The 27114-nt window shown below is 42.5% G+C and overlaps 1 protein-coding gene and 1 long non-coding RNA gene across 2 annotated transcripts in view; both read left to right on the forward strand.

The window, feature by feature from the left end:
• The window catches only part of LOC117821336 (monocarboxylate transporter 1-like), a 38544-nt gene extending 14370 nt beyond the window's left edge, over nucleotides 1-24174 (forward strand). Inside the window, exons 2-5 of the mRNA XM_034695532.1 lie at nucleotides 8552-8868; nucleotides 20555-20698; nucleotides 21190-22008; nucleotides 23213-24174. Of these exons, the coding sequence (XP_034551423.1) occupies nucleotides 8652-8868; nucleotides 20555-20698; nucleotides 21190-22008; nucleotides 23213-23502 (1470 nt within the window). The 5' untranslated portion in view covers nucleotides 8552-8651 and the 3' untranslated portion in view covers nucleotides 23503-24174. The remainder of the gene's footprint in view (nucleotides 1-8551; nucleotides 8869-20554; nucleotides 20699-21189; nucleotides 22009-23212) is intronic.
• Nucleotides 24175-24928: 754 nt separating this feature from the next.
• Nucleotides 24929-27114, forward strand: part of LOC117821339 — a 30100-nt gene continuing 27914 nt past the window's right edge. The window contains exon 1 of the long non-coding RNA XR_004632950.1: nucleotides 24929-25481. This is a non-coding gene — a long non-coding RNA (uncharacterized LOC117821339). The remainder of the gene's footprint in view (nucleotides 25482-27114) is intronic.

The raw sequence follows: 27114 nt of genomic DNA on the forward strand, positions 1-27114 counted from the left end.
ATATTCAAACATTCAAAAATCATGAGTCTTGAGTTTGGGTCCTTTGTGAGATTTCTGCCCGTTCTTTTTGAAACAGGAAATAATAAAAGAACCAAAAAGCTTCCTGAAGTGGAACTAGTTTGATCAAAAGACGACTATTTGAACCAGATGTTTCACCCACCTTTGTTATTTTTTAGGCTGCCGTCTTTATCTTTGTAGTATTTAGTTGCTCTGAAGCACAGACAGCCAAACATGCTGTATAGAAAATATTTGATCATATTCTGATCTACATCAAGTCGACCGAGAAGGAGATGTTTTTTGTACGTTCTTGTAAGCTCCAAGATGTCGTCATCAACACTACAGGAACACGTTGCATTAGGATCCACTCAAAGTTCAATTTTCGGCCCCAAATATTAAAAACAATCATTAACTTCATTTTCAGCATCATAACTATAGTTATTACCAAACCCTGCCTGTTATCATCTACCTGATCTGTCCCGTCAAATACAACAAATCACACAAAAACTGGACCAAACATCTGCCGCTCTGCAAATGTGTGTTTGCCCTATTTCAGTCTGTGGCCTAAAAACGAGTTATCAAGAGAGTGCTTTCAACGCTGTGTGGGTGGGTGGTGAGCAGGAACTAGAATATTGTGGTTTCATCAAGCATCCTGTTTTTGATTTTATTTTATAATTAACTCCGTTTTTGATCCGATTGACAACTAGTACAGCCCATCAGTAGAAAAAACAATGCATATTGTTTATTTTAGCGCATATTGTCTTGCTGTACTCATGAGTCTTTTCTAAAATGTAGTTGTCCTGAAGTTTAATACTTTTCTATTTTCTCTCCTGCTTGGTAAAAGTCTTTGGCTACAACAAACATTTTTTAAATTTGTTTGTTGGTTTATGGTTTAAAAATGGAAGAAGTCACTTATTTTTTTTCCACAGTTAACTTATACTTAACTGTAACATAACAGCAAGAAAGAGCTATCTTGTGTCACCCTGTCAGGATTCCTTTTTCCATAACAACCTGCTAACCATACATTATCCTGGACTTATTTATCATACAACCCCAATTCTAACACACAGTTGTAAAATGTTGATAAAAGCAGATTTTGATGGTTTGCAAATGTAACCACAATTTGATGCTAGATCTGCAAATGCAGGTTAAATTATTACCCTGCAAAGAGGAAACTACATATGACCAGGATACAAAAATGCTGGTGACTTTTTTGGACACGAGCTGGTTTATGGTGGACTGAGGCAAAGTTGAAAACTGTCCGGTTTTGTTATATGGATTACACTTGTGAAAAATCGAATAGTTAAAGGTGACATATCATGCAAAATGGACTTTTTAATGGTTCTCTACCTGAAATATGTGTCCCTGGCATGTCTACAAACCCCCCGAAAAAAAATCCATTCTGCCCCTGTTCTGATTTCTCCACCTTTCTGTAAATGTGTGCTGAAACGAGCCGTTTCAGACTTCCGTGTTTTTGTTACGTAACAACAATATCCGGTCTGTCACGGACTCAGAGCTTCAGCCCATAGACTGTATAAAATAATACTGAATCCCCTCCTCCGTTTTTCATTACCTGCACAAATGTGTGCTAACAAGGAGCTTAGGAGGGAGGCATGCTAGTTGTAGGCTGTCTTAATAAACACAAAGGTCGGTTTTACTCCCCACGTCTGCAGATTTGAAGATCTAGTGGATGATTTTTATTTATCATGGATAAGTGCTAGCGCTAGTTAGCATAGCTACATAGCTACATGTTCGTAGCTGTAGCTGTGTAGCAAGACACACGTCTACATACTGACAAATAAAACAACAAGAAACACTAAATCTGTGACCAATCCTTCAGAAAGGTCCTGCTACAGGCGCCTCTCCGTCAGGATCAGATTCTGGATCAGATTCAGAGGGTTGAAGTAACGTGATCTCTGAGCAGCCGTGTATATTCAGCCAAGATGTAAACATTAGATCAACGTGCCGGAGAGCCGAGGCACATCCACTTCCTGAGGGGGCGTGGTCAGAGGGAAAACAGAGTGTTCTGAGGAGGACTGAAGAAGAGGGTTTTTCAGGCAGACCAAAATCTGATTTCAAAGTGTTTTTTTGAGCATAAACTTTAAAGACATGTTTTGGGGACCTCTTAGACCAATATATATTGATGAAAAAAGCGTGATATGTCACCTTTAATGCCAATATTATCTAATTTTAAAAGTACAATTTTGGCTGTAAAATGTAAACATAAAGGTTGAGACAGACCACTACTAGCAGCACCTCATCCCGGTGCTTGTTAATGTGACTGCCACACAAATGGACCATTAACGGGACAGGTGTGTCGTGGAGAGTTTACTTTTACTGTCTACACCTGAAGCACTACAAATGTTGTGTTAGTCCCTGTTGTCTCAACTTGACGTTTCAAACCTTCTGTCAGAGAGCTCGAATACGTATAATCGCAGAATAAATGCCAGTGGTCATCGAATAGTATTTTGGCTTGAGATTTTGGGATGGATCAGAATTTGACATTCTCTTTGGAAATCATGGATGCCACATCCTCCGCCCTGGAAGAGAGAAAACGCTAACGAATAAACGAGTACTCTAACTAAAACCTACAAAGCACCTTTGCAAAGGCGTGATTTTGTAATGTGGTCATGCAGCTTTCTCCTGCATTGTTAATGTCACGACTAAAGGAGGGTCGGTTTAAACATTATACTCCCGCAGTCATCACATTCCTCAGCACAGGAAGGTTGGGCTGCAGCAGAGGTCAGGACCCCGTGATTAGTAAACATCTGGTCACAGATGAACCGTGGGACTTGTTTTTATCAGAAGATATGATTCAAAGAGTTCTGATCACATTCGGCTTCATGTTCTCCTCTTTAATGAAAGTCTGAGAGGAACAGATGAATGGTTTAGTGACAGCCACAGAGGAAAATGAATGAGTGTTTGCACAGACGTGTGAGACTGTGTGTGTGTGAGAGAGAGTGAGCTCATTGGAGGAACGGGGGATAAGGCAAACCACTCTGAGAGCAACATGAGAGGCCCAGCGAGTGTTTGTCGGTATCTCTCTCTCTCTGGCCGCCTGGTGACCTGTCGTTACACATAATTTACTCTCCGTATTGGGCTGTAGTGTTCCAGGGGTGTGACATTCGTGTGGATTTAATCACCGCCCTTCAAAGTTTCTTAGCGGGTAAGTTACTCATGTGGAATCTAAGACAGAAATGAAGAAATCCCTTTGGACATCAGATTCTTTGGATGGAGTTCCATTCCTGGACTTGATTCAGTGTCGAGTTACAGTTGGAGGGTTTTTGATTTATAATCTCCTGACTTAGATAACATCAATCCCAAAGCCCATTAGCTCCAGCTACAACAATGTATGCTTCTTGGAAAAGAGGCGACTTTTTTGGGCATTCTGATTTGTTTACAGTATAGCTAGGGACTAGAGAAGTGACCATGTATTCAGACTGGAAGGAATGTAAGTTGTACCCCTTCAGAAGTGTATGCAGAGTAAGTGCCAACATTCTTTTCAAGTTCATAACATCCCCAGAGTCACGCCTGTTGATCTGTGTCTGCTGAGTCTCAGTTTCGCTGTAAATGCTGAGTTTACATGAAGGTTTCACTTTGGCTTTCTTCAGCTGTCTGAACCTGAAAAGAAACAAGATTTGTATGTTTTATTTGTAGGGATGTAAGGATACCCTCAACCCACGATTCGATTTGAATCCTGATTTTTGGTTCACGATACGATTCACTCACGTTTTTCAAGAATACTGGATTGAACTCAAAATTTAAATAACTATTATTTTATTTCAGTTCTCAGATATGGACAGTTGCAATATCTATATTTTTTCTCTTATATTTCTTTGTAAACAGAGTCATCCCTTTTCATGTTTAAGGTGTATAGAGAAGTGGAAAGTGAACAATTCCCAAATTAAAGTATTAAATATTAAAATAAACAAGGTAAATATCTTTAAATTAGGGATGTAAATTTCAAGTATTTTCCGTGATCGATCTTTGGAAATGTTAACGATCAATTATCGTTGAATTATTAAAAAAACTTGAACGTTTTCCACGTCAAAAATAATGCCAAAAACATTTTTTTTCCCCTGAATCAAATTTTCCTTCACGACACATTGTATATAACTGACGGTATTAAACAGCTACAGATCATACTGAGGTGTTCAAAGCCCAAAGCCAAAGATGGTCATCTTCCATTGTCCATGACCCAAAGAAGTCCAGGAGGACAGAAACCAGAGAACTGTTTGAGAATTCAGAAGATTATTGAGACAGTTGAGAATTATCTGAGAAATGTTGGAGCTGTAATCACGTGTCGAGTGTGACCTGATCAGGACGGACTTACAGTAACCCGGTCCACTGTCCATTTCAAAGTCAGTTTTATGATTTATGGCTGTTTGGGTTCATGTTGAGGTCTGGAGCCGAGTGTTGGTCAGCTGGCTGTTTGCTAAAAGGAGGTCACTGTAACTGACTCCGACAGTGAGACGGGTTCTGAGGAAGTGAGAAGTTCCTGAGTACTTGCTGACTCATACGGGACGTCATCGGGTTTGTTGTTTCTAAGTCATTCTCGCTAACCTTGTCTGCACTTGTTGCTTTTAGTCAGACGTCTACTGACCTGGATCACTTTGGCTGCCATATGAGGACTTGTGACAAATGCACATTGCACAGATCTTTCACTTGAGGGAAAAAGGCTGAATGTGCCCCACTGCAGAGTGAAACCAACAATGGCGTCTTCTCACTCTGTCTTGAATTACTACTCTTCCTCATGAGCCTCTGTAGTCTCGTGAAGGTGGAAGTGAAGCCCATGTATCAACTCTAATCCATTTAATCACACCTGAGTGACACTACAGGCTTACCCGAATTAACATCCAAGTAGATCTGTAACTTAAGGAAGCAAAAACCAGTTTTGAATCCATTTGTACCCATTCCAGATTAGAACTGGTTCTTAAGTCCCCACATTAATCAGAGGCATAATGTCACTTTTCAAACACTTAAAATAACAATCTGAGTCTCTCACTTGCAGAAACAAGCAGTTGCCTTTACAGGTTATGTCGCAGCTACAGTAGTCTTAATCACAGTTGTCAGCCGGCGTGATCTGCTGGACCGACTCCAACTCTCATGGCACCCGTTGGTCATTTCTGTGCCAAAATATCAAAAAGGTTTCCAATCAAAGTCATCTCTTCGTGCAGGGTGGATTCTAAAGGTTGATCTTCATTGTGTTCAGACATGAAGTGAGACTGCAGAGCGGTAAGGAAATAACTGTAAGATCAGCAGTAACATGCAAAACAACAGATCATGCCACTCTGTTTACTCATCAGATGACTCTCATAGTCGTGACTGTTACTGGCAGCCATGTTTGAATTGTTTTGCATACAGACATTTATTTACATGTTGGCTGATGCGGGCCTGTTATAAACGTACTTGTGTCTGCACATGTTTTACATCATAATGAAGAAAACAATGCTTGGGGAAAATTAGAGATTTAGTCAGCATGAGAGAAACAGTTAGATTAAGGAAAATGACTAACGCCTGTATGAGAAATTCTTCAGTATTGTGATTATAATATAAGTAATAAATAAACTAATATATAAGAGTAAATGCTTTTCTGCTTTATAATGTACTCACAGTTTCTATGTCTATCTGTGGCGTCACATGTTTTTTAAACAGTGTTTGTCCATCTTAGATTCAAAACAAAAAGCACATTCTCCTGCTGAATTGGCCCCCAAAATAATCTAAATATAAAAATGATGATAATAATAAATGTCCATCTTAAATCCAAGACAAAAATTGGTCGCTTGTTAAAAATAATAATGATGATAAAAATAATAATAATGATAATAATAGTAATTCTAATACTTATATTACTTATAGTAATAATAACAGTAATAATAATACTTATCAACAAAACAACATAGTTATAATATAATATTATTAATAATAAATAATAATATATATAATCCTAATATATTAATAATAATATAATACTTCTAATAATAATAATAATAAATTATACTTACAATATTATTATTATTATAATACTGCTGCTACTACTACTACTTATCATAATAATAATAATAATAATAATAATAATAATAATGTTTATTTATAAAGCACGTGTCAAAACAAAAATTCCATAAAAAACAACAACAACAATGAACAAATCAAGACAGGGAGACATTGAATTAGCAAGACTTAGCAATGAATTTAAGAAGTAATTAAAGTAACCGCTGTGTAAAAGAGTAACTACTAAAAACAATTAAAACAAATAAAAACAAGAATGAAATTAAAGAAAATAATAATGATAAAAGTAAATGTAGCTTAATGGATAAAACATAATATTACAGGTATCCAGCTTGAGCTTCATCTGATGGTTCTTAAACACTTTAAAGTCTGTAAGTTACACCCGGACCTCCTTCCACAAGGCACATAAGATTGATCTGATTTATTGTATTATTTTGCAACATGTATCTTAGGAATGCTTTGATCAAGATAAAGGTGAAACTCTAATTTGTATTGTTAGATATTTCCTGATAGTTTTTTAAGGAAGCAGTACTTTTAAACTGTTATGTAGGTGCACATTTATTATGATCCCACATCTGACTGGCTGTACTCAGAACGTGTGTCAAGACTGAAACCCAATGCCAACAGTCCTTGTAGCTGGTCTCAAACACTGCTCTTCTCTGTGGTGAAGAGACAGGAAATACTTGTGTGAACAGACAGAAGTGAAAGCTCTGTGCAGCCGGAGCAGCCCTGACTCCGTGTGATCGGCGCTCTGAGTAAACCAGTCACTATAACAAGCTGCCTGTGTAATGATTGCACGGACATGGTTGTTTACAGCATGATCCAGGCTTAATGCCATGTAGGGGAGCTTGACACCTGGCTGTTCATTAGTCAGTACAAGGATAGCTGAGGTGTCTCTTTGTGTTGAGGACACTACGGCTGCACAGTATCTGATAAAACTCACTCTTTTTTACTGCTGTGTGAAAAAGTCTGATTTATTTTGTCCTCACTCACAGGCCAGGATTACTTAGCTTTTTTCTCAGACGGTGATGCATATTTAATGTGAAGTGCCTGCGTGGTCTGTGTATCTTCATCCAGGAGTCCATTTAAGGTAACCGTCCCAAACAGTGGCTGAGTTGATGTCAGAGCCGGCCATAAATAGCCCTGTTATGTGCCGCCTGAATGAAAAGGAGGATATTTAGATGAATGCGTTCATTAAGCAAGCCCTGAGAATAACAGCTGTCTTTGCCACCCCGAATGTGTCTGTGTGTCACTGAAATATTTAACCCTGTGCTGCCGTCAGATCAGCTGTAAACAGTCGGTTTAGTTCGCAGCTTGCGTGCAGGAGCGGGATGTGAGATGAGGTCGCGCTGGCTCAGTCATCGGTTGAGTTAGAGCTCTTCAGGGGCCGTTGGATCTTTTGGCTTGCAGCTTGCATCAACTCTTTTTCTGCAAACATTCAATTTGCAGCGACCAAAATGCAAGGCTGTCTTTCTACTTCTGGATTTCCATGAATTGAAAAAAGGTTTCTCGAGCTGCTTGGAATGCCCGTCAACACCTGCAGGTATTTCCTTTCTTGCAACAATTACAGGAAGACGGAAGGAGAGTAGAAGATGAGCTTAAACAGTTACAGAAAATACATTTTGATTCATTGATAGACTGTTAAAGGTAGAGATTCTCATGTTTCAGCCTGTTAATCAGGACTTGAAGCTCTTCTGTGTCTCGTGTGATGCTAAGCTGACTGATCAGACATGACAAGTCATTGAGCATGCATCCTCAGGCTTCGGGGGAATTGTGATGGACATTTTCCACTTCTGGCCACCAGCCCGATCAGTCAGGTGGTTTGTTTTGTGCATGCTGGCTCAGCGTAACTCAGTCACTGCAAACTGGGAGTACAAAAGAGTCATCATTCACGTCAGTGTTTTGAACTCTGCGTGTCTAAAAAGCCTTTTGCATTCAATTTGAAGAACATTTCAGGACAGTGTGCCTCTGAAAATCTCCAAAACTCAGCGCAGAGTTTTCACTGTCAGACGGAAGAGGGGAGCGGGTCTCAGGAGGCAGGATGCTGCAGCAGTCACCATGTAATGTTTACATGATGTCATGTTATTTTCAGGATCAACAAACGAGCAGAATAGAGTATGAAGCTTTTAAAGATTGCACCAGTCGTTCACTAGTCACATGATACACACGTCATCATCCCTGCCCACACGCTTGGGCTGAAATTTCCTGACTTTTATCTGCTGCATTTAAATATTAACTCGCTCGACTTTACTTGGAGGCTGGGAGGAAAAAGACCAGAAAAAGTTGGGGTGCAAAATCCTGTTGTTTGCATTCACATAGGCAGAGTTCTGTTTTCGTCCTTCCTGCAGCCTCTTGAAAACACCAAAGGAGTTTAGGCTGACAAAAGCAAATGCTCGTGTTGAAGAATAACAGACCTGATCTCTGCAGCTCTCATTGTCTAGCTTATCATTCTGTATAAATATATAACTTGCTTATCAACCTTCCTCTCCTTCCTCCTCCTTGTATTGATTCTAACCCTCTCTCTCTCCCCTGCTCCTTCACACAGGTGCTGCTCCAGCTTTCTTCCCAGCTCTCCTCCAGGAACTTTGTCTCCTCCTCCTCCTACTTCTACTTCATCTTCGTCTTCGTCCTCCCTGTGAGCAGACATGCCTCCAGCGGTAGGTGGGCCTGTGGGGTACACTCCTCCTGAAGGTGGTTGGGGCTGGGCGGTGGTGGTAGGAGCCTTCATCTCCATCGGCTTCTCCTACGCCTTCCCCAAATCCATCACAGTCTTCTTCAAGGAGATCGAGGTCATCTTCAATGCTACGCCCAGCCAGGTCTCCTGGATCTCCTCCATCATGCTGGCTGTCATGTATGCTGGAGGTGAGTGATGTGCTCGTTATTTACTCCTCCATTTCCCCCCCCCCCCGACATGTTTAACTTTGAGGACACAGACCGGCAGAATAATCTGTTTATTTATGTATGTCTCAGAGGAGTCAAATAAGCTTCTTCAACCCTAATCCATGCCGAATGCTCAGACTGTATTTAACCTTACAAACAGCAGACATGGGCTTTTTTTGGGCCTTATATCAGCAGCTAATCCAGCCTTGTCCGGAAACAGATCCCTGAACCTCCGCCTGTAATCTCTGATTTGTCTGGACAGTCTAAGGTGTGTTGTAGTTCCTGTTGGAGGCTCTCCAAAAAGCTGATTGGCACTGTACTGGCTCGAGCAGATCGGGTGTTTCCACTTTGTGTCGGCTCATGTCGACTTACAACAGTTGTTTCTGCATGGCATGTAAAAAATGTTACATATGCCAACAACATCACAAAACAAACGTCTAACACATTTCACGTGACTGTCAGTGGGTGGATCTCAAACAATGGAAGTTGTATTCCCCTTCAGAACTCTTTCAGCTGTGAGAACACGAAAGAAGGAGCAGAGAAGCTCGGCCACAGGAAAGCAGCCTGACACGGTGACTCATCAGAGCAATCGATCAACCAAAACATCATCCGTTAAGTGTGGTGTAGTTCCTCTGAGAGCTCTCAGGAGACAAGGAGGTCATCAGAGGTTGAACAGACTATTTTTAAAGCCCTGCTGGCCGGGTGAGTTCCAGGTGAAACGGCTGGATTTTATAAAGCTCTTAGTAGACTAAACTTTGGAATAGAGGTAGGTTCTTGGAAGGTTAAACCCATAGACTCTAGAATAATTGGACGTAGCATCCATGACGTCACCGGTCTGTTTTGAAGCCGATCGTCGGCGGGAGCCATATTGGAAAAGCTGAACACAACCTAAGCTAATGTGAGGTAAAGAGGCGGGCTTTGAACCTCCTCGCCAACAGCTACAGTTTTCCCGCCTGTCAATCAAGTCAGCTGTGCCTCTCATTGTGCTAAAATCGTAACTTTATTATCTTCGAAACTGCTGCGTTAATTGCAGTCAATTGAGAACCGGTTTGCGGTTCCAGAGTGGCTCCAACTCTTGGCTGATCTAGAACTGCAAACCGCTTACGTCAGGGGCGAGGTTGGCGTGATCAAAAACACAAACCAAACGCGTTTCCGCCATTGTCCTGAAAATAAAAAAGACTAATGGATTCCAAGGCAAAGCAGTGTTCGGGTGAGGAGACAAGCTGCTGTTGTCCACCATCGTTGTTGTTGTGAGGGAAAGTTCGAGCTAGAGCTGCTGGGAAAAGCGGGACGTAAATCTGACTTCATGAAACTCCTATCTCTTGCGTTTAAGAGGAGTGAGTGTGTGTGCATGAACAACTTTTAATGAAAGTCAATGAAGGTGCAAGAATCTCATTCAGTGAAGGTCTGCTGTTCCTCTTTTGCCCTCTGTTGATCAGCCGCCACTGGTTTCTGGTAGAGGTGCCGGTTCAGCCCTGAGGTTAAAAATCACACCTCAGATCTGCAGAGGCTCAGCCCTTGAAGTGTCTGGTTCAACTCCATCTCTTGGTCTCTTGTCATCCCTCCTCTCTCCCCCGTGTCTGACTCTCTCAGACACAGGAGCTAGCTACATTTATGGAAAAGGATGACACAGCAATCAGATAAAATATTGAGTATACTTCGGGGATGTATTGCTATTCAAAAAGGCTGACCTATTGTGTGGCAGTGCACACAATAGGACAGCTGGAGGAGTGTTTCGGTATTTACAGTCAGGCTCATCATATCTGTGGCCATCGTTCACCCTTCAGTGAAGCGCAACAAAAGCAAACATCAGGCCTTCTCTCCCGCTCTCCATCAGCTCTTCATCCTTCCCTTCAGTCACAGCTTGACTAACACGGCATGCTGGAGGGAAAGCAAGCGCTGATATCATTTCTACTGTTATCCAGCTAAAGATGCCGAATATGAACAAGAGAGGGAAGTCGATGAATACAGACCAAATCATCAGTTTCACAGCTTTTACTGGATGCTGTAGCTGAAGGCGTAAACACAGCCTGGCTGCAGAGGTGTCCGTGTCAAGGCTGACTGTACTGGCACTGTGTTTGATTTAGGCACATAGTGGAGCATCCATCCACGGCCTCAGCAGAGGGTCTCACGCTTAAGGCCGGTTTCTGCAGCGCTGCTTGACCTAAATAACTAGTTGTGCTTTTAACGTCGTTTGAAAGAGGCCGGTTTATTTGCACTGCTTCAACAACGGCCCGTCTATTTGCATGAAAAAAGCAGGATTGAAGAAAAAGACCGACTCCTGATCCAGTTTGGGATTAGGTAAGGTTTCACATCAGGTTTCTCCTTTTCTGTGTCAAAGCACAAAGGAAGCTTTTACCTCATTCAACCTCTCTCTCTCTCTCTTCCTCTGCTTGTCTCCCCTCAGTGCCTCCCACATTCAGAAAACCATCATCTCGGTTTACTCTCTGCCACTTTAAATCTTAAAACCTCTAAAAACCCTCTGTTCTCTCTTTTTACTCGCCGTCCTCTTTAGGGCTGCGTGCCAACCTTCAGCCTTACTCAGCAGGTTTCTTCGTTTAGGAGGGGAAACTGCTGAGGGAGGAGGAGTGACATTACGTAACAGCAGCCAGATGTTAGAGTAGTTTCTTTTTTTCTTGATTTTCAAAGTTTTCCTTTTTCTTCTTTCACAACTCGCCCAGATCAGCAGGTACCGCCGCCTCGTGCCTGCTTGTTCTGTCGTACGAGCGAGGAATTATTGGCTTAACTGGGGCATAAATGTCCATAACCATATCAGTCGCTCTCTGCACATGAGGCAACGCACGTACACACACCTACTTCCACAAACCCTGAGACACGTTTGAATTCGATCAGCGCTGTGTGACGTCGCTGTCAGCTGACTAATACTGTGAAGCGGTTATGATTGGACAGGATGTTCAGCAGGAAGGACGTCTGGTAATGAATTTGAAGGCGTAAACAAACTGCAACTAGAAAAACCTGCTGCATCATGCTCTGCAGGAAATCGATCAGCACGGTACACAGCAGGAAACATTTAAAGATGACTGATAGATATGAATTTGATTTCCAACAAAGAAGCAGACAGAAAATATCAAACACTCAGTTACCTTGATTTAAAGATCTGAGGAAGAGTGGGGAGAAGTTTAGACTTAATAAATTCAAGCCCTGATCAATTAGTCATTCTTCTTTTTATTATCTTCTGTGCTTCCTTGTGTAAATCTAAAACTATGCAGTAGAATTGTATATATTATAACCAATAATTTTTGCCCCATTAAATATAAAGCTGTTGAAATACAGTATGTAATATTTGTTACCCATTAACTCTAATCATATTTAGGGTTGCAAAATTCCGGGAATTTTCAAAGTTGGAAACTTTCCATGGGAATAAACCAGGAATTTAATTAACTGAATGTTGGCTCTTAATAAGGAACTTAAATATAGTTGGGGAAAATATATTTTATCATAATCCTGACTAAAGCAACCAGATTTCATCAAGTACATTTGAATATCTGCTATTCCTCAATCACATGTACAAAGCACACTGCTTACTGCAGGGCTATAGAGACCTCGCCCCCTACATGCACTGTGCATTCCTCCATCACATGCACACATGATTTCTATTTTGGATGGATATCTGCTTATAACAATACAAATATTTATGTTTGGATATGATACCTTTCCATTAAATTACCCTCAAATCCCAGTTATTCCCACAAATTCCCATGAAAAGTTTCCAATTTGGAATATTTCCAAAATTCCCCAGTTTAACTTCCCATGCAAATTTACTGGAAATGTTCCACTCCTTTGCAACCCTAATCATATTGAATGTTGTGTCTTTGTATTTGAATATATGATTAGACATTGTAGATATATCCACATCAGGGATCCTAACTCTCTGTGTTTGAGTTTGCGTTATGATATTCATTAAAAGATTAAATATATAAAAAAGATGTTCAAATCAAGTTTAAAATTCCATTATTTAGCATTTTTAAACCTTTTTAAAGTTGACTTTCTAATTGACTTTGCCGCTCATGTAGTAAGCTCTGTGGCTAACTGCTTCAGTTTAGTGTCATTCACAGGTCTGCGGTGAATCCCTCACTCACAAATAAAGCTCTGCTGGCTTCTGTGATGCGGTTGCTCGATGACATCAGCCTGATTAGCTGCGCCTGAGTGCTTAGCTCATAGTTGGTAGCTCAAACTCACTCGAGTACTTTCTGTTTGACGCAAAGTGCGTTTTACTTTGACGCGTCTGGGAGTTTTTGAAAGTGTCGTTCGTGGCAGCAGGAAGCAGGAAGCAGGAAGAAGCTGCAGCAGCTGAACTACGATGTGCCACAAAGGACAAAATAGCACAAGATTGATAAAATGAACACATTAATGTCACGTACCGACTAACACATTAACACTGACAGACCTAATTACAATCATTATCATTCCTAGTCGGCGCTCATGTTGTCGGTGTCTTTGTGTTCATTGAACTTTAATTTGGAAATGAATATCTTCTGTGTTTTGTGAGAGGCGTATCATTTATCATTCTGTCACTGTCTGAGTGCTTTTTCTGAGAATTTACCCTCAGCCTGCGAAGGGAAACGCAGAAAACCACACAACAAAACAAGTGTGAAAAATCTAAAGTCTCTTTGTTTGTGCTCCCTAAATAATTTAGTGAGGACATTTATTTTGGTCCCTTTGAGTGCAGTATGAGAAGAGCTGTTATCAGTCCACTGTAATCTTAAACCTCACTGTAACATGTTGCTAAAAACACACTGCCCCTTTAAGAGCCTGGGAAAAAATCTGAAGGAGAGGGTTATTTTTAAGAATTGGCCCATCACTTGCTCCTAATTTGCGTAATCCTCCTGATTCCAGAGGTGTGGCTGAATGACAAACACAGACATGTTTCCTAACTTTGTAATTCCTCCATCTCCTCGCTGTCAGGTTGGATAAAAGCCTTTAGTCACTCTGTGTTAACACAGCTCCCGGTCTCACTGAGTGCTGATATCACAGTTATGATCCACGGGACCCTTGTGTGTGTGTGTGGGAGGTGAAAGAGCCTGAAGAATGAAAGTTGTGTGTGGCTGTGTGAGAGTTCAGCATGAGTGAACAGCTAATGATTTAATGTAATGAGAGCTCCAGAGAACAGGACGTTGATTCAGCATTCAGAGATCAGGGTTTAGATTTGAACACATGAAGACGGACACACATCAGAGTATGCTTCCAGTGTGCAACATCGACCCACACAGCACAGACAGTGACTCCTTTTATGAAGGGCACAATTCAGAGCAACATGAGTACTTTTGCTTAAGTATTCTTTAGTGAAGCCTATAGGGCCAAATTCCACCAGATCCGTGTCCAGTCCGTCTCTGATTCGTCACAGCACCGGATCTGATAGGTTTCTATTCTAGTCAATGTGTTGACTTCCACTGGATCTGCTCCGTTGCGTTCCAGCTGCGTCTCTGATCCGGCAGGTTGGAGCCCTCCTGATCAGATACCTAAGACTTCTTTTTCGGAGCCAGGCCTGGAGTCAACAGGTCAGAAGTTTTCAGAGGACCATAAAGACAACATGGATGAGGAGAGGAGGAGGAGAATCCTTGATTCAGTGATTACTGCGGGAAAACCTTGGTCACATGACTCCAGCTGTCCGGCGGTCCTGCTCTGGCGGCCTTCCGACTCTGGTGGAAGTCCGATGTTATTAAATGCAAGGAAAAAGCTTAATAATCTCTTTTTGCGGTTCAGTGTCTCGCCCGAGGACACTTTTGTGAAGCCTTTCGGGCCAAATTCCACCAGATCCGTGTCCAGTCCGTCTCTGATCTGTCCCGGCACCAGATCTGATATGTTTCTATCCTAGTCAATGTGTTAACTTCCACTGGATCTGCTCCGTTGTGTTTCCCGGTCACATGAATCCAGCTGTCCTGGATTCATGTGACGGACCGGACACACATCTGGTGGAAGTCCCGGGTCAGTGTTAAATTATATCCTATTAACTTATCTTTTTAAAGTGACCGAAGTACATGATTTGCAGAATTTTTTGGGACAGGAGAAGATCCTTAGCATCCAAAACTTCGACTCGGGTGCATCCAAAAACTTTCCCTGCGTCTTTGAACAACATTTTAAGATTCTTATTCAAGTTTGTCTTTAAATCTGCTTGTAGAGATCGTTTATTGACCTCATTATCACAACTTTATATGTCTGAAGTTGCTGTCAGACTATCAGCACAGCCCCCCTGATGTGTGAAAAACAGTCTTGGCGTGGATAACCGTCATAGATTATCACCATATCTGTCGGCTGCACCAGAAGCCCTGAATTACTGGCTGACACCACAGAGGCTAAATGCTGTCAAACATTAGCTGCTGGGTTGTTTGGGTTCAACTAATACAACAGAAGCAGTCAATCATGAGCTGAAGGTGTCATTTTGTGTAGTACTTCTTCTTCAATCAGTTGTTTCTATGCTGCATTTAAAAGGGAGCAGCAGTGAAACCATGCTGACCCTAAAGGAGTCACATGAGCTGAAGAAAAGCCCTCACCATGGGCATCAGATTTGGACCGTAAAGCGTTGGAAGAAGGTGGCCTGGAGGAGTGCTTAGTCTCCTGATCCCAGAGCTCAATCCAGACAAGCATCTGTGGGATGTGCTGGACAACAAAGTCCAATCCACGGAGGCCCCACCTTGTAATTTCCAGGACTTAAAGGATCTGCTGCTGACTTCTTGGGGCCAGATACCGCAGCAGACCTTCAGAGGGAGAGTCGAGGCTGAACTGATGAGACAAGGCCGAATGTGATTTTATGGCGGTGACTATCAGGATGTTTGATAAGCAGCACATGTCATGTCATAGTGTCGGCATAAATGTACAAACTCAGGTGTCATTAATCTTCCTTTCAAACGTGTTGCCAGGAAGAGATTACGTCCAGACGAGGGGGGTTCACCTGCCGGGTGATAAAGTGTGATGCATTCAAGTGTTGGGTTAAATCCAATCAGCTGTTTCTCTTGTCTCTCATCTATTCTGCTTTATTTCTGGGAGGACTGACTCATCCCCAGCTGCCCCTCTCAATCTTACACCTTCAGCGGGCCACAAATCTGAGCACTGATTGTTATATAGAAAGAAAAGGACGAGAAGACGGAGAGAACATTTGGATCCTGCAGGGAGGAAAAAAAAAGGAAAACATCTTTCCTAAAATTAGACAGAGGAAAAGCTCGTCACAGCCGGGCTCACTCCTGACGTGCGATTTCTCCTCACTTGTGGAGGCAGAGCTGAGGAGGACAGGTCTTTTCTTTTGCTCCTCTCTGTTTGCAGAGAGAAAGGGAGCAAATGATGAAGGAGGGAGAGGAGGGGGGATAGTTTATATAATATCTGAGAGAACACTACTCACTGCCCTCTTTGTGATTTGCCAAACAGCAACAAAGACTGTCACTGCTGGTTTATTTATGTGTGCGTGAGTGTTGAGTGGAAGCAGTCTTTCCTCTCCTTGTGCACGTTGCTTTTTGTTTACTTCACAACTCCAGAGGAACGCTCCGGTTCTCAGTATGCACCTGAGTTCTCACCTCTTACATTCTTTCTTTGACATCAACATGGAAACACACTGTGACAGGCTGTGTGCCAGGAAGGTGGACCCTCTGTGACAGACACAACACATAAACTAGGTGTCCAGAGAGAGAGAGAGGGAGGGAGAGAGAGAGAGAGAGGGAGGTATTTAGTGTGTGCGTGAGTGAATGCTCGAGCACTCAGCGCCCCCGGACATTGGGTCAGCTGCCAAGTTTCAAGGGCAAAACCACCATGCTGTGTGTGTGTGTGTGTGTGTGTGTGTGTGTGTGTGTGTGTGTGTGTGTGTGTGTGTGTGTGTGTGTGAATGTGTGTGTGTGTGAGAGAGGGCCCGGCTCTCACAGTAGCAGAATAAGCAGGAACTTTTAACTTTTTGTGGACCTGTCTCTGTCATCTATACCTTAGTGTTCCAGAAACACTCATCAAAATCATATGAAAGGAAAAACAGATTCAAATTCTAATTTTAATCACATCAAAACACTGACAAACCGCACTGCACGGTATCCATCAATACAAATTTCAATAATTGGTGTAACTGGTAAATGGAGTCTGTCTGACCACTCAAAGCACTTTTACACTACTTGTCGCATTCACCCATTCACACCCATTCACTCACTGATGGTGGAGGCTGCTAATGCTCGATGTGTAAGGAACCATCAGTATTAGCTGATCTCATTTGTACACATTCACACACTGCTGAACAACAGCGGGAGCAATTTGGGGTCCAGTGTCTTGCTCAAGGACACTTCGGCATGTGACTGCCAGAGCTGTGATCGAATCTCCAACCTTCCGATTGTTAGACGACCGACTCTACCCACTGAGCCACAGCCGCCCCTGACTGGTAACTTTGGTTTGGCAGACTAGCAAGGGTGATTACATTTAATCGTTAAGTTGACTGAGCGCACATCTCGAGTCTTTGCTAACATAAACATGAAATAAAATCACAGTCAAAGTTGAACATGTCATCATGACGCCTTGAAAACAATCGCAATTGCAATTAAAACAAAATCAAAGACTGACTTTTGCGTGTTAGCATCCTGACTGAGGAACAAAGAAACTTAATAATGTTTGGAATAGATGCCAATCCCCAATAGGTCATTTAACGCACTCATTCTGGTCATGTAGTAAACTATCAGTGTATTGGAAAAACATCTATTGTTTGTCTGAGGCTTTTGAAAAATGTTGGAATCCTGACCCACTGGTGGCCGTCCTTGGAGCTACAAGCTCCTTATCTTTTGCTGATAAGTATGAGAAGAAAGCTGTTTTGTTTGGAATGGTTGTTGCAAAAAAGCTAATACTAAGAGTGTGGAAGATGGACTGTGTGCCCACCTTTGATCTGTGGCTGGGAGAAATGGCGAACACTCTGAATCTTGAGAGACTGAGATTCCACAAAGAAGACAGAGGAAGTGTGTTCAATAAGATTTGGGACCCTTTGCTAAACTTTCTTTGTGGCAAAGATTAATATTCTGTGTCATAACTGCACCATCCTGCTGCGAATATGTGTCTTTGTTTTTTCACGTTTTTGGTTTTTTTTTTCCTAATAAGAACTGCTTAAGATAAGGTTTTAATGTGATCAAGGCTGCTATTGCGACAGACGTGCTCTTTCTTGTTTTTGTTTTTTTTTTCCTTTTGGGAGGGGAGGGGCTTAGCTTTTATTTTTAGTTTTGCTTTTTTTTGTGTTGTCAAGTCTGTATTTTCTATGTTTATAAAAGCAATAAATATGTTTAAAAATAATAATAATAATAATGTTTGGTAAGTATGACGCAGGATCCAGGGGGTATTGGGACGATGACACATTTAGTTACTTAGTGAATGGAAAACAAATTTAAAAAGTTTGCTTTGGCATCAAAAGATATTCTCTGTGTATTTTTGGTCAGCACAAATCAACAAGTTGAACTTTGGAGTTTTGAAGGAAGGATTACGCAGTGTTGAGCCGCATTTTGTAATAACGGTGCATTTTGTAATAAACGTCCAAAATGTAAAAACTTTTTCATTTCATTTTGTAATAAAGCCGCATTTTGTAATAAACTGCCCCAACGCATTTTGTAATAATCTTCTCAAAATGTAATAACTTATTACATAATGCGGCAAAATGTATTACAAAATGTGGCTTATTACAAAATGAAATGAAAAAGTTATTACATTTTGGACGTTTATTACAAAATGCACCGTTATTACAAAATGCGGCTCAACACGCAGTGTGGTTTTTTCATGCCTTGGAGCTCTTACTCCAAGAATTAGTCTGAGCCTTACCGTAAATCATCAATGTGCCGTTTAGTTGCATTTTTGTAAGTGTTGCAAATGAATCCACTTTGTTTATACGGCATGTTTTAAATAACAAAGTTTACCAACGAGCTGCACCGTGAAATTAAAACAAAGTCAAACACTCTAAGATCCCCTTTAACTGAGAATAATCAGTATATATATATATATTCCCCTGATTGATTAATTGATGATAGATGTAGTCCCTGATTGGATCATGTGACTCCCGGCGTTCGTGCAGTGCCGTGTCTCGCTCCGTGTCTCTTCAGAAGCTGCAGACTTTACTTAGTCCAGCAGAGCCGGTGTCAGCCTCCGTCCATGTGAAGCCTCATTCATCGAGAGGCTGGCACGCAGACCCAGGCACGTGGAGCGCCTTCACTTCACTCCTCTCTCCCTCCTCCCTTCTTTTCTTCTCTTCTTACTCTCTTCCCTTCATATGCTGTCTTTTCCTTTTTCCTTCCTCTCTTCTACTCTCCTCTTCTGTCTCTTCTTTCTGCACATCTCATCTTTTCCTCACTCAGTTTCCTCTCCTCTTTCTCAGCAGTTCTTGTTTCTTATCCTCTCTTCTCTCCTTTCTTGTCCTCCTCTTCAGTCATTTCAGACATGTCTTTTTCTCCTCCTCTTGTCCTCTGTCTTGTTCCCTTCTTTTCCCCTCTACATCTCTCTCATGTCTTCTGCTCTTTTCTCTCCTCTTCTCTTCCTCATCATATATTCTTTTCTTCTGTTTTCTGCTTTCTTCTTTGCCTCCTCTCTTATCCTCTACTTATCGTTCTATTTCTTCTCTTTCTTAATTATCTTTATCATCTCCTATTCTCTTCATCTCCAGATCTCATTTCACGCCTCATCCCCTCTGCTCTTTCCTTTTCTCTCTCCTCTTCCCCCTTTCTTATCTTATTTTCTGCTTCTTCTATTCTCTGTTCTTCTATTTAGTCTTTTGTTCTCTTTTGACTCCTTTAAATGTTGCCTATTCTTCCCCTCCTCACGTCTTATCCCCCTCCTCTACCTTCTTCTCATCTTCTCTGTCCCTTTTTTTCTCCTCCCTCTCATGTCTCTCATCTCTTCCTTCGCTCTTTGTCCTCCTCTTGTTTCATCCTCCCTCCTTGTCTCCTCTAATCTCCTCTTCTTCGCTCTATCCCTCTTCTTTATTCCTCTCTTTTCTCACGTTTAATCTCTTGGTTTACATTTCTCTCCCTCTGACTTTCTGTCTCCTTCACCCTGTTCACCCTTTCATTCTTCCCTCCCTCTTCCCTCCCCTCTTTCCTCCCTTCTTCCTTCATGTAACACTCATTCAACAGGGTGCTGTTACACAATCAGTCATGGTTAGTGTTGTATTCTTACCACCACGGCTCCCCCTGTTGGTGAGGAGTGGAAGTGACGGTCTGATGTAACTACATCATGAGTTACACAAGCAAACTTCCTCTCACTGTTTCAGCTTTGCCTCTTTTTAATGTTATAAATACTTTTCATGTGGATAAAGATCTAACAGATGATTCAATCCTTTATATTTTGAATATTTGATTTAAAGATTTGATGCTGAATAAAAGCTGCTTCACCTTCTTTGAGCCTCAAATGTCTTGTTTCGCCCAGAAGAAGAGAATTTAGATTGAATGTCATGGGTTAAAGAAAATCATATTGTTCCAATTCAGAAGTTTGATCCAGTAGATTGATATATTTGCTTCAAAAAAAGGCGAACCATTGATCCATTTAGTGCTGATTTGACTTTGAATGAAATTTTTGTTTGTTTGATTCAAGTTAAATTGTTGTTTTCTCAAGAGTCAGACTTTCTGAAGCTTCATCCATCGATCAAAAGAAGTACATTACCTCACAGGTCGATGTTTCTCTGTCTCAACTGAGTCTCTCCTTCTCTCTCCTCCTCCTCCAGGTCCGATCAGCAGCATCCTGGTGAACAAATTCGGGAGCCGACCTATCATCATGGTCGGGGGTGTTCTGGCGGGGACAGGACTGGTCTCCGCCTCTTTCTGCAACACCGTGGAGCAGCTCTACTTCTGCATCGGAGTGGTTGGAGGTCAGTTTTTTTAACCTGCGTTCATCATTAATGTACCACACATGCAGTGAAGTTTCTATTGTGTCCTGCAGTCAAGAAGCAGCTGAGAAACTTAAGATATAATCAAGGAAGGTCTGACAACAGAAGAGCCGTAAAGATGTCATACAGGGTATATCCAAGTCTAGTAAAGTGTTGTGCAGAAGTGTACAAATGTGAAGATAAGACACTTTGAATTGAAATTCTTGTTTGCATCCTTCAGAATAGACGTGATGGGAAAACACAAAATATGGTTGATCTTGAGAAAATGTAGATCCTCAGAAAGTTCTTTAAATGAGATCCTAGGATGGTTAATGACACAAAGGAGCATCAAAGTAGAAGACAGTATCGGCCTTCCTCGAACGGTACATATCTCTCAATGTGCCTCTAAATGTCGAGTTTTAACCCGTGTTGAATAAGAAAATATTAAAAGCTGTGTGTCATCATTTTCTCCTCCCTCCTCTGTGTCCCTCCAGGTTTGGGACTAGCGTTCAACCTGAACCCCGCCCTCACTATGATCGGTAAATACTTCTACATTCGTCGGCCCATCGCCAACGGCATCGCCATGGCAGGCAGCCCCGTGTTTCTCTCCACGCTGGCTCCTCTGAACTCCTGGCTGTACGACGAGTTCGGCTGGAGAGGCAGCTTCCTCATCCTCGGAGGACTTCTGCTCAACTGCTGCGTGGCCGGCTCCCTCATGAGGCCCCTCGGACCCACACCCCAACCGGCCAAGTCTGACACGGAGGCAGGCGAGGTGAAGGAGGTGAAGGAGGCGGTGCAGCCTCAGCAGAAGAAGACGGTCCTGCAGACCATCAACTCCTTCATCGACCTGACGCTGTTCAAACACCGCGGCTTCCTGCTGTACCTGAGCGGAAACGTCATCATGTTCTTCGGCCTCTTCGCTCCTCTCGTCTTCCTCTCTAACTACGCTAAGAGCATGGGCATCAGCAAAGAGAAAGCGGCCTTCCTGCTCTCGATTCTGGCCTTTGTTGACATGTTCGCGCGGCCCTCCATGGGGATGCTGGCCAACACAAAGTGGGTCCGCCCCAGAGTGCAGTACTTCTTCGCGGCTGCTGTTCTCTATAACGGCGTGTGCCATGTTCTGGCGCCGCTGTCGGTGGACTACACAGGGTTCGTGGTGTACGCCATCTTCTTTGGTTTTGCCTTTGGATGGCTGAGCGCGGTGCTGTTTGAGACGCTGATGGACCTGGTGGGAGCTCAGAGGTTCTCCTCAGCCGTGGGTCTGGTCACTATCGTGGAGTGTGGACCTGTGCTGCTGGGACCGCCGCTGACAGGTGAGATATCAGTCATGCAGAGGTGGTTTTTGGGCATCAAGCATGTGAAAACACCCTTTAACCCAACAATATCATCAATCAATCTTTATTTATATAACATGCAATCACAACAAATGTTCTCCTCAGACTCTTTCCAAACGGAGCAGGTCTAGACCGTACTCTATGTTCTATTATTAACAAAGACCCAACATCAAGACCGGATAAGATCCAGTCCCATCTTACAGACAGGACTCAGTCTGATCTCATCTTAATCCACCATGAGCAGAGCACTTTGCAGCATTTAGCAAGTTACAGTGGCAAGGACAAACTTCCTATAACAGGCAGAAACCTCCAGCAGGACCAGACTCATGTTAGACACACATCTGCTGAGACCATGTTGGAGAGAGAAATAGAGGGAGATGAAGAGAGAGAGAGAGAGATGATAGTGGTGAGACGAATAGTAGTAGTTGTAGCAGCTGGAGTCTGGCATGTCTACAGCAGCAGAGATCCAGAGGAACCTACGAGACAAGGGAGCTCAGGGACTCCAGAAAGGTCTATGGTTAATAACTTTAATGGGACATGAAGAGTTAAAGTAAGAGACAGGCAGAGAGAGGTGAGAGAGGGGAAAGACAGGATCCCAGTGTGTCAGTACCCAACATCAAGACAGGATAAGACCCAGTTCCATCTTACAGACAGGACTCAGTCTGAGCTTCCTTTAACAGGCAGAAACCTCCAGTAGGACCGGACTCATGTTAGACACACATCTGCTGAGACAGTGTTGGAGAATTCTTAAATTCCCGGAATTTTGCAACCCTAGATGGGACTGGATCTTATCCTGTCTTGATGTTGGGTCTTTGTTAATAATAGAACAGAGAGTACGGTCTAGACCTGCTCTGTTTGGAAAGAGTCTTAAGGTAACTTTTGTTGTGATTTGGTGCTATGTAAATAAAGATTGATTGTCGCTTCACCGGCTGGAGGAGTGAGCAGGGGAGCGTTTCAATCCAGAACCTGACAGCCAGATGTTGCTAAATAATCTCATTTGTAAACACTGAACCTTTAAGCCCACAAGAGAAAGAAGGAGCTCTGTCCCCGTACTTTGAATCAGGATCATTGTTTGCTTCCTTTTTTGATCACATTTGATAATTGAAAGTATGAAGTGTTGGAGTCCACATCATGACTTTAATGTTGAATCTGAATCATCCTTTCCCTCTTTGTGCCCCTCCAGGAAGTTTCTATACCTACTACAACAACTACAACTACACCTACATCACCTCTGGCATCATCCTCATCGTCGCCAGCGTGGTCCTCTTCATCGGAATGGGCATAAACTACCGCCTGCTGGACCGAGAGAGGAAAGAGGAGGAGAGGAGAGAGAGGGACGAGCCCAAGGAGGAGCGCACTGCCATGTTAGCTCCTCCCTCTCCTTCGAAATCCGCCGAGGAGGCGGACGAGAAAAACGTACCGGCTGCTGTGACGCTGGCCGAAATCTCCAAGATGGACGAGGACACGGTGTAGGGAATGAAACGAAGAGAACTTGAAGGACACACACACCTAACAGAAACACACACGAGAGCTGCAGTTACTCAGTACAAACACATGCTGTCTTTAGAGGGAGATAACAACCTCGTTCACAACCCTGAAGCCATAGAAATTACTCCCATCTGTAAGAACTGAGACCTGCTGCTGTGACGTCAAGCTTCGCCGTCTCGAAGCTCGTCCAGCAGCCTTTTTTTTTTTTTTTCTCACCGCGTTGAGACCTCTGGTTTTGGGTTTTTGATGTGCCTTTTGGTGAGTCCTCCAGGAGCACACACGCTAACGCCGCTAATGTGAACACCAGATGAAACGCACAACAAGACAGAAAGACTGTACGAGAAGAACAATTCAACATCCAGTCGACTAATGAGGACTTTACTCTCAGGGTCTTGAGCTGCCGTTCAGGTTCACAGGAACACACAAACACACACTCAGTCATAGGATGCAGTTTTTGGTTACAGTATTAGGAGATACTGTAGATTTCCCCTCAGTCGTCATACTTTTATTGCTTCACAGATGAGAGGACACACTCATGTTACTGTCATGGCGGTAACTGGCGGTCTGTTCACATGCTCGTTTTAGAGGCTGGAGACATTAACAGGAAGTAGGGCTGCCCCCGAATTAAAGAGTCATTAAAGAGCACGGTTAATTCTTTTTCTGCCTTTATTGATACCGAATGAGCAGAGAGAGAGTAGATCCAGGGAGGAGAGGGAGGCCATCACAGTCCAACACAGGCTGCTGCTGTTCATCGAGCTATCAGGACGTCCCAGAGTCACATTTGAAGCAACAGAGTGTGGCTTCATTTCCAGGCTTGAGAAGAAAGCACTAACACTATGATTAATCACAGAAAACTGAGGGAATCGCCTCTGAAATGAAAACTTTACAAGCGCTTGCATGAAGTGAGTCGTCACAGTGCAGTAGATCAAGTAAAGCCACTACACAAACTAAGAATGTGGGGTGGGATATAGAGGATGACATGCAGTGAAGGATGAGGATTAGAATCACACACACAGCTGCAGTACTTAAGTGCACGCTCTACAAGTGGAGCTAACAAGATGTGATATTGATTACATCATCTAGAGCAGGGGTTCTCAAAGTTCCCCCTGGGGGCTCGCGAGACACAAATGGGGGGTCGTGAGATGTCTTCCAGAATGTTCTTCTTATAAAGTTATCTAAAAACAGTACATTTTACCCATTATAGTAAAGAATATAGACAAAAACAGTAGCTAAACTTGAAAAAGAAACCTTGAAAATATAAAGTGTAATGAGTTTTCTGCCTTTCTTTGTCTCCAGATGACTCCTAAGTTTAGGGTTAGTGAACAGGTAATTATCAAAAGCATCAGTAGCAGCAGGTTACTTCAGAACAGCACAGGAAACACAGACACATGCTCATATAGGTAGAGTCATTTTCTGCAGACCAGCTAAATGAAGCCACATTAAATCACTTTGAGGGACAGTGGGGGTCATGTGCTGAAAAGTTTGGGAACCCCTGATCTAGAGAACTAAATTGGTTTTAATGTTATAAGTAACATTGCTAACACTTTGCTCAGTTATAGAGAAACACAAACTATTGTAATGACTGGTTAGCAAGTGGCTACCTCTGCAGTTTGAAATTAAGCTAATGTGGAAGTGTAGTTCCTTGAGTGTCCACTTGAGGCAGGCTGCAGACGCTACGACATAACGGAAAAAGCTGATTTTCACAGCAGAATGAAACATGTTTACAGCCGAGCACAAGAACAGATTTGGTCCGTATACCTCATGTCTTTATTCATGACAGCAGCACAGGAGTTTAATTATTCTCTAACTTCTCTATTCTGAGTTCAGAGTTTGTTCGATCAGGGCCTCAGCTCCAACTCTTTCTAGTTTCAGGAGAGAAGCCAAAGGGAGTCAGTTGGAGTCAGCATTTCCAATATGGCGACCTCAGTCTTTGGGCTTCATAAGACCTCTTCAGAAACCACCAGGTGAGGTCACTGAGACTAGGTCCATGTTTTATGCAGTTGTAGATATTTTGCTTCAAAGTGCTGAGTTTAGAGTCCAGCACTTCAATCTCTGCTTCAGACCTGTGAAAGTAAGCACGAGACTGCATCCATGGTACATCTGTTAGTGTAGTTTACTTAAAGGTACACTTGGGAGAGACTCATCACACGCATACATTACCCATAAGGCCACAGTCTTTAAGAGGGGAATGCTTGATAATAATTCAACAGATAGATCTAACAGTTAACAGAAGAGTTGATTCTCCTGGTTGGAGTCTGAGGTGTTTTTCAGGACTTGGTCTTCTAAGACTCTTTCTATAGACTACACATTTCTAACTGTAGGGGGGGCAGCCTTTTAGAGATAAATAATGAAGGACACATTTAGGAGAAAGAACAAGACAGTCCACCGTACAACAGGAACTGAAGTAGACAGGAGTAATTCTTTTAACCCCTAACTGATGACGGCACTAAAAAAGAGCAACAGGAACAAAAACACAAAGATGGAGGAATGTATCTGAATGAATCTCTCAGTGAAGAGACCAGAAGGTCACAATGCCAGCAGCAGTGTAGACGGTGCTTTTTAATGCTTGTACATAAATAAGTGTGCACTTTGTGTGTGTGTGTCACCTCCCCAAACCGGAGCAGCCCTTCATCCGTCTTTGTATTGATGAAGACAGATTTGAACAAAAACACGCTCTCACACGGTAACCCTCCTCCGCCGCACTGACGCACCTGCTGTGTGAGCAGCAGGATGAGACCGCTCGCAGTATAACGTGACGCCACACGCTGTTTTCATCGGGCCCAGAAAGAGGCTCTGATTGTACCAGACTGATGGTTACCTGAGTGTGTTTGTGCGTGTGTGTGCTTTGACCTGCCCGGCTGTGGTGCCAAAATAGGAATAACTTCACTCAGAGTCTCACACACTCACTCACACGCGCGATCCTAACTCTTCAGGATTTTTGATTAGAGAATACCCTAGAGTTGTTTTTTAATAGTGAATAACACTCAGTAGTTTACAGTTATATCAACAAACCTTTGTAATTTAAAAGAAATCTATATTTTAGCTCAGTGTTTAAAGACAATCTGACAAGAAGTAATCTTTGAAATTTTGATTCATGTGGATGAAAGGAAAAGTGTGTGAGTGAGAGAAAGTGTGTGTGTGTGTGTGTTTAAGATGTAGCCAGGTTTCATTATTTCATTTGAGATTCATCCGCTGCAGTATCAACACGTCTCCATGTGCAGTTCGTCTCTAAAGCCGTTCAGAATGTGTCATATCAGATCCACAATGCGTGAGTTTTAACTCGACCTCAGATTAAATAATCTCAGATGGACAGCTGGCTTCACTGCCGACCGGTCCGGCTGCGGCTCTGCTTTGAGGACGTTTCTGTGAAGAGGGAACGCTTGCATACGTCTGCCCTCTAAACCTGAAGAAGAAGAAGAAGAAGAAGAAGAAGAAGAAGAAGCAGCTTTCCTTATTTTCTCTGATGGAGAAATAAACGGAGGTTTTTAATTCAGATTTGATCTTTTCACCTGAGAATTTCGATTTCCAAACATCACTTGATGAAAAATGTTGAAGGCAATTAAACTGAAAGTACTGTTTGAAGGAAATGTTTTATTT

The sequence above is a fragment of the Notolabrus celidotus genome, chromosome 11 (genome assembly GCF_009762535.1).
Source record: "Notolabrus celidotus isolate fNotCel1 chromosome 11, fNotCel1.pri, whole genome shotgun sequence".
Taxonomy (NCBI): domain Eukaryota; kingdom Metazoa; phylum Chordata; class Actinopteri; order Labriformes; family Labridae; genus Notolabrus; species Notolabrus celidotus.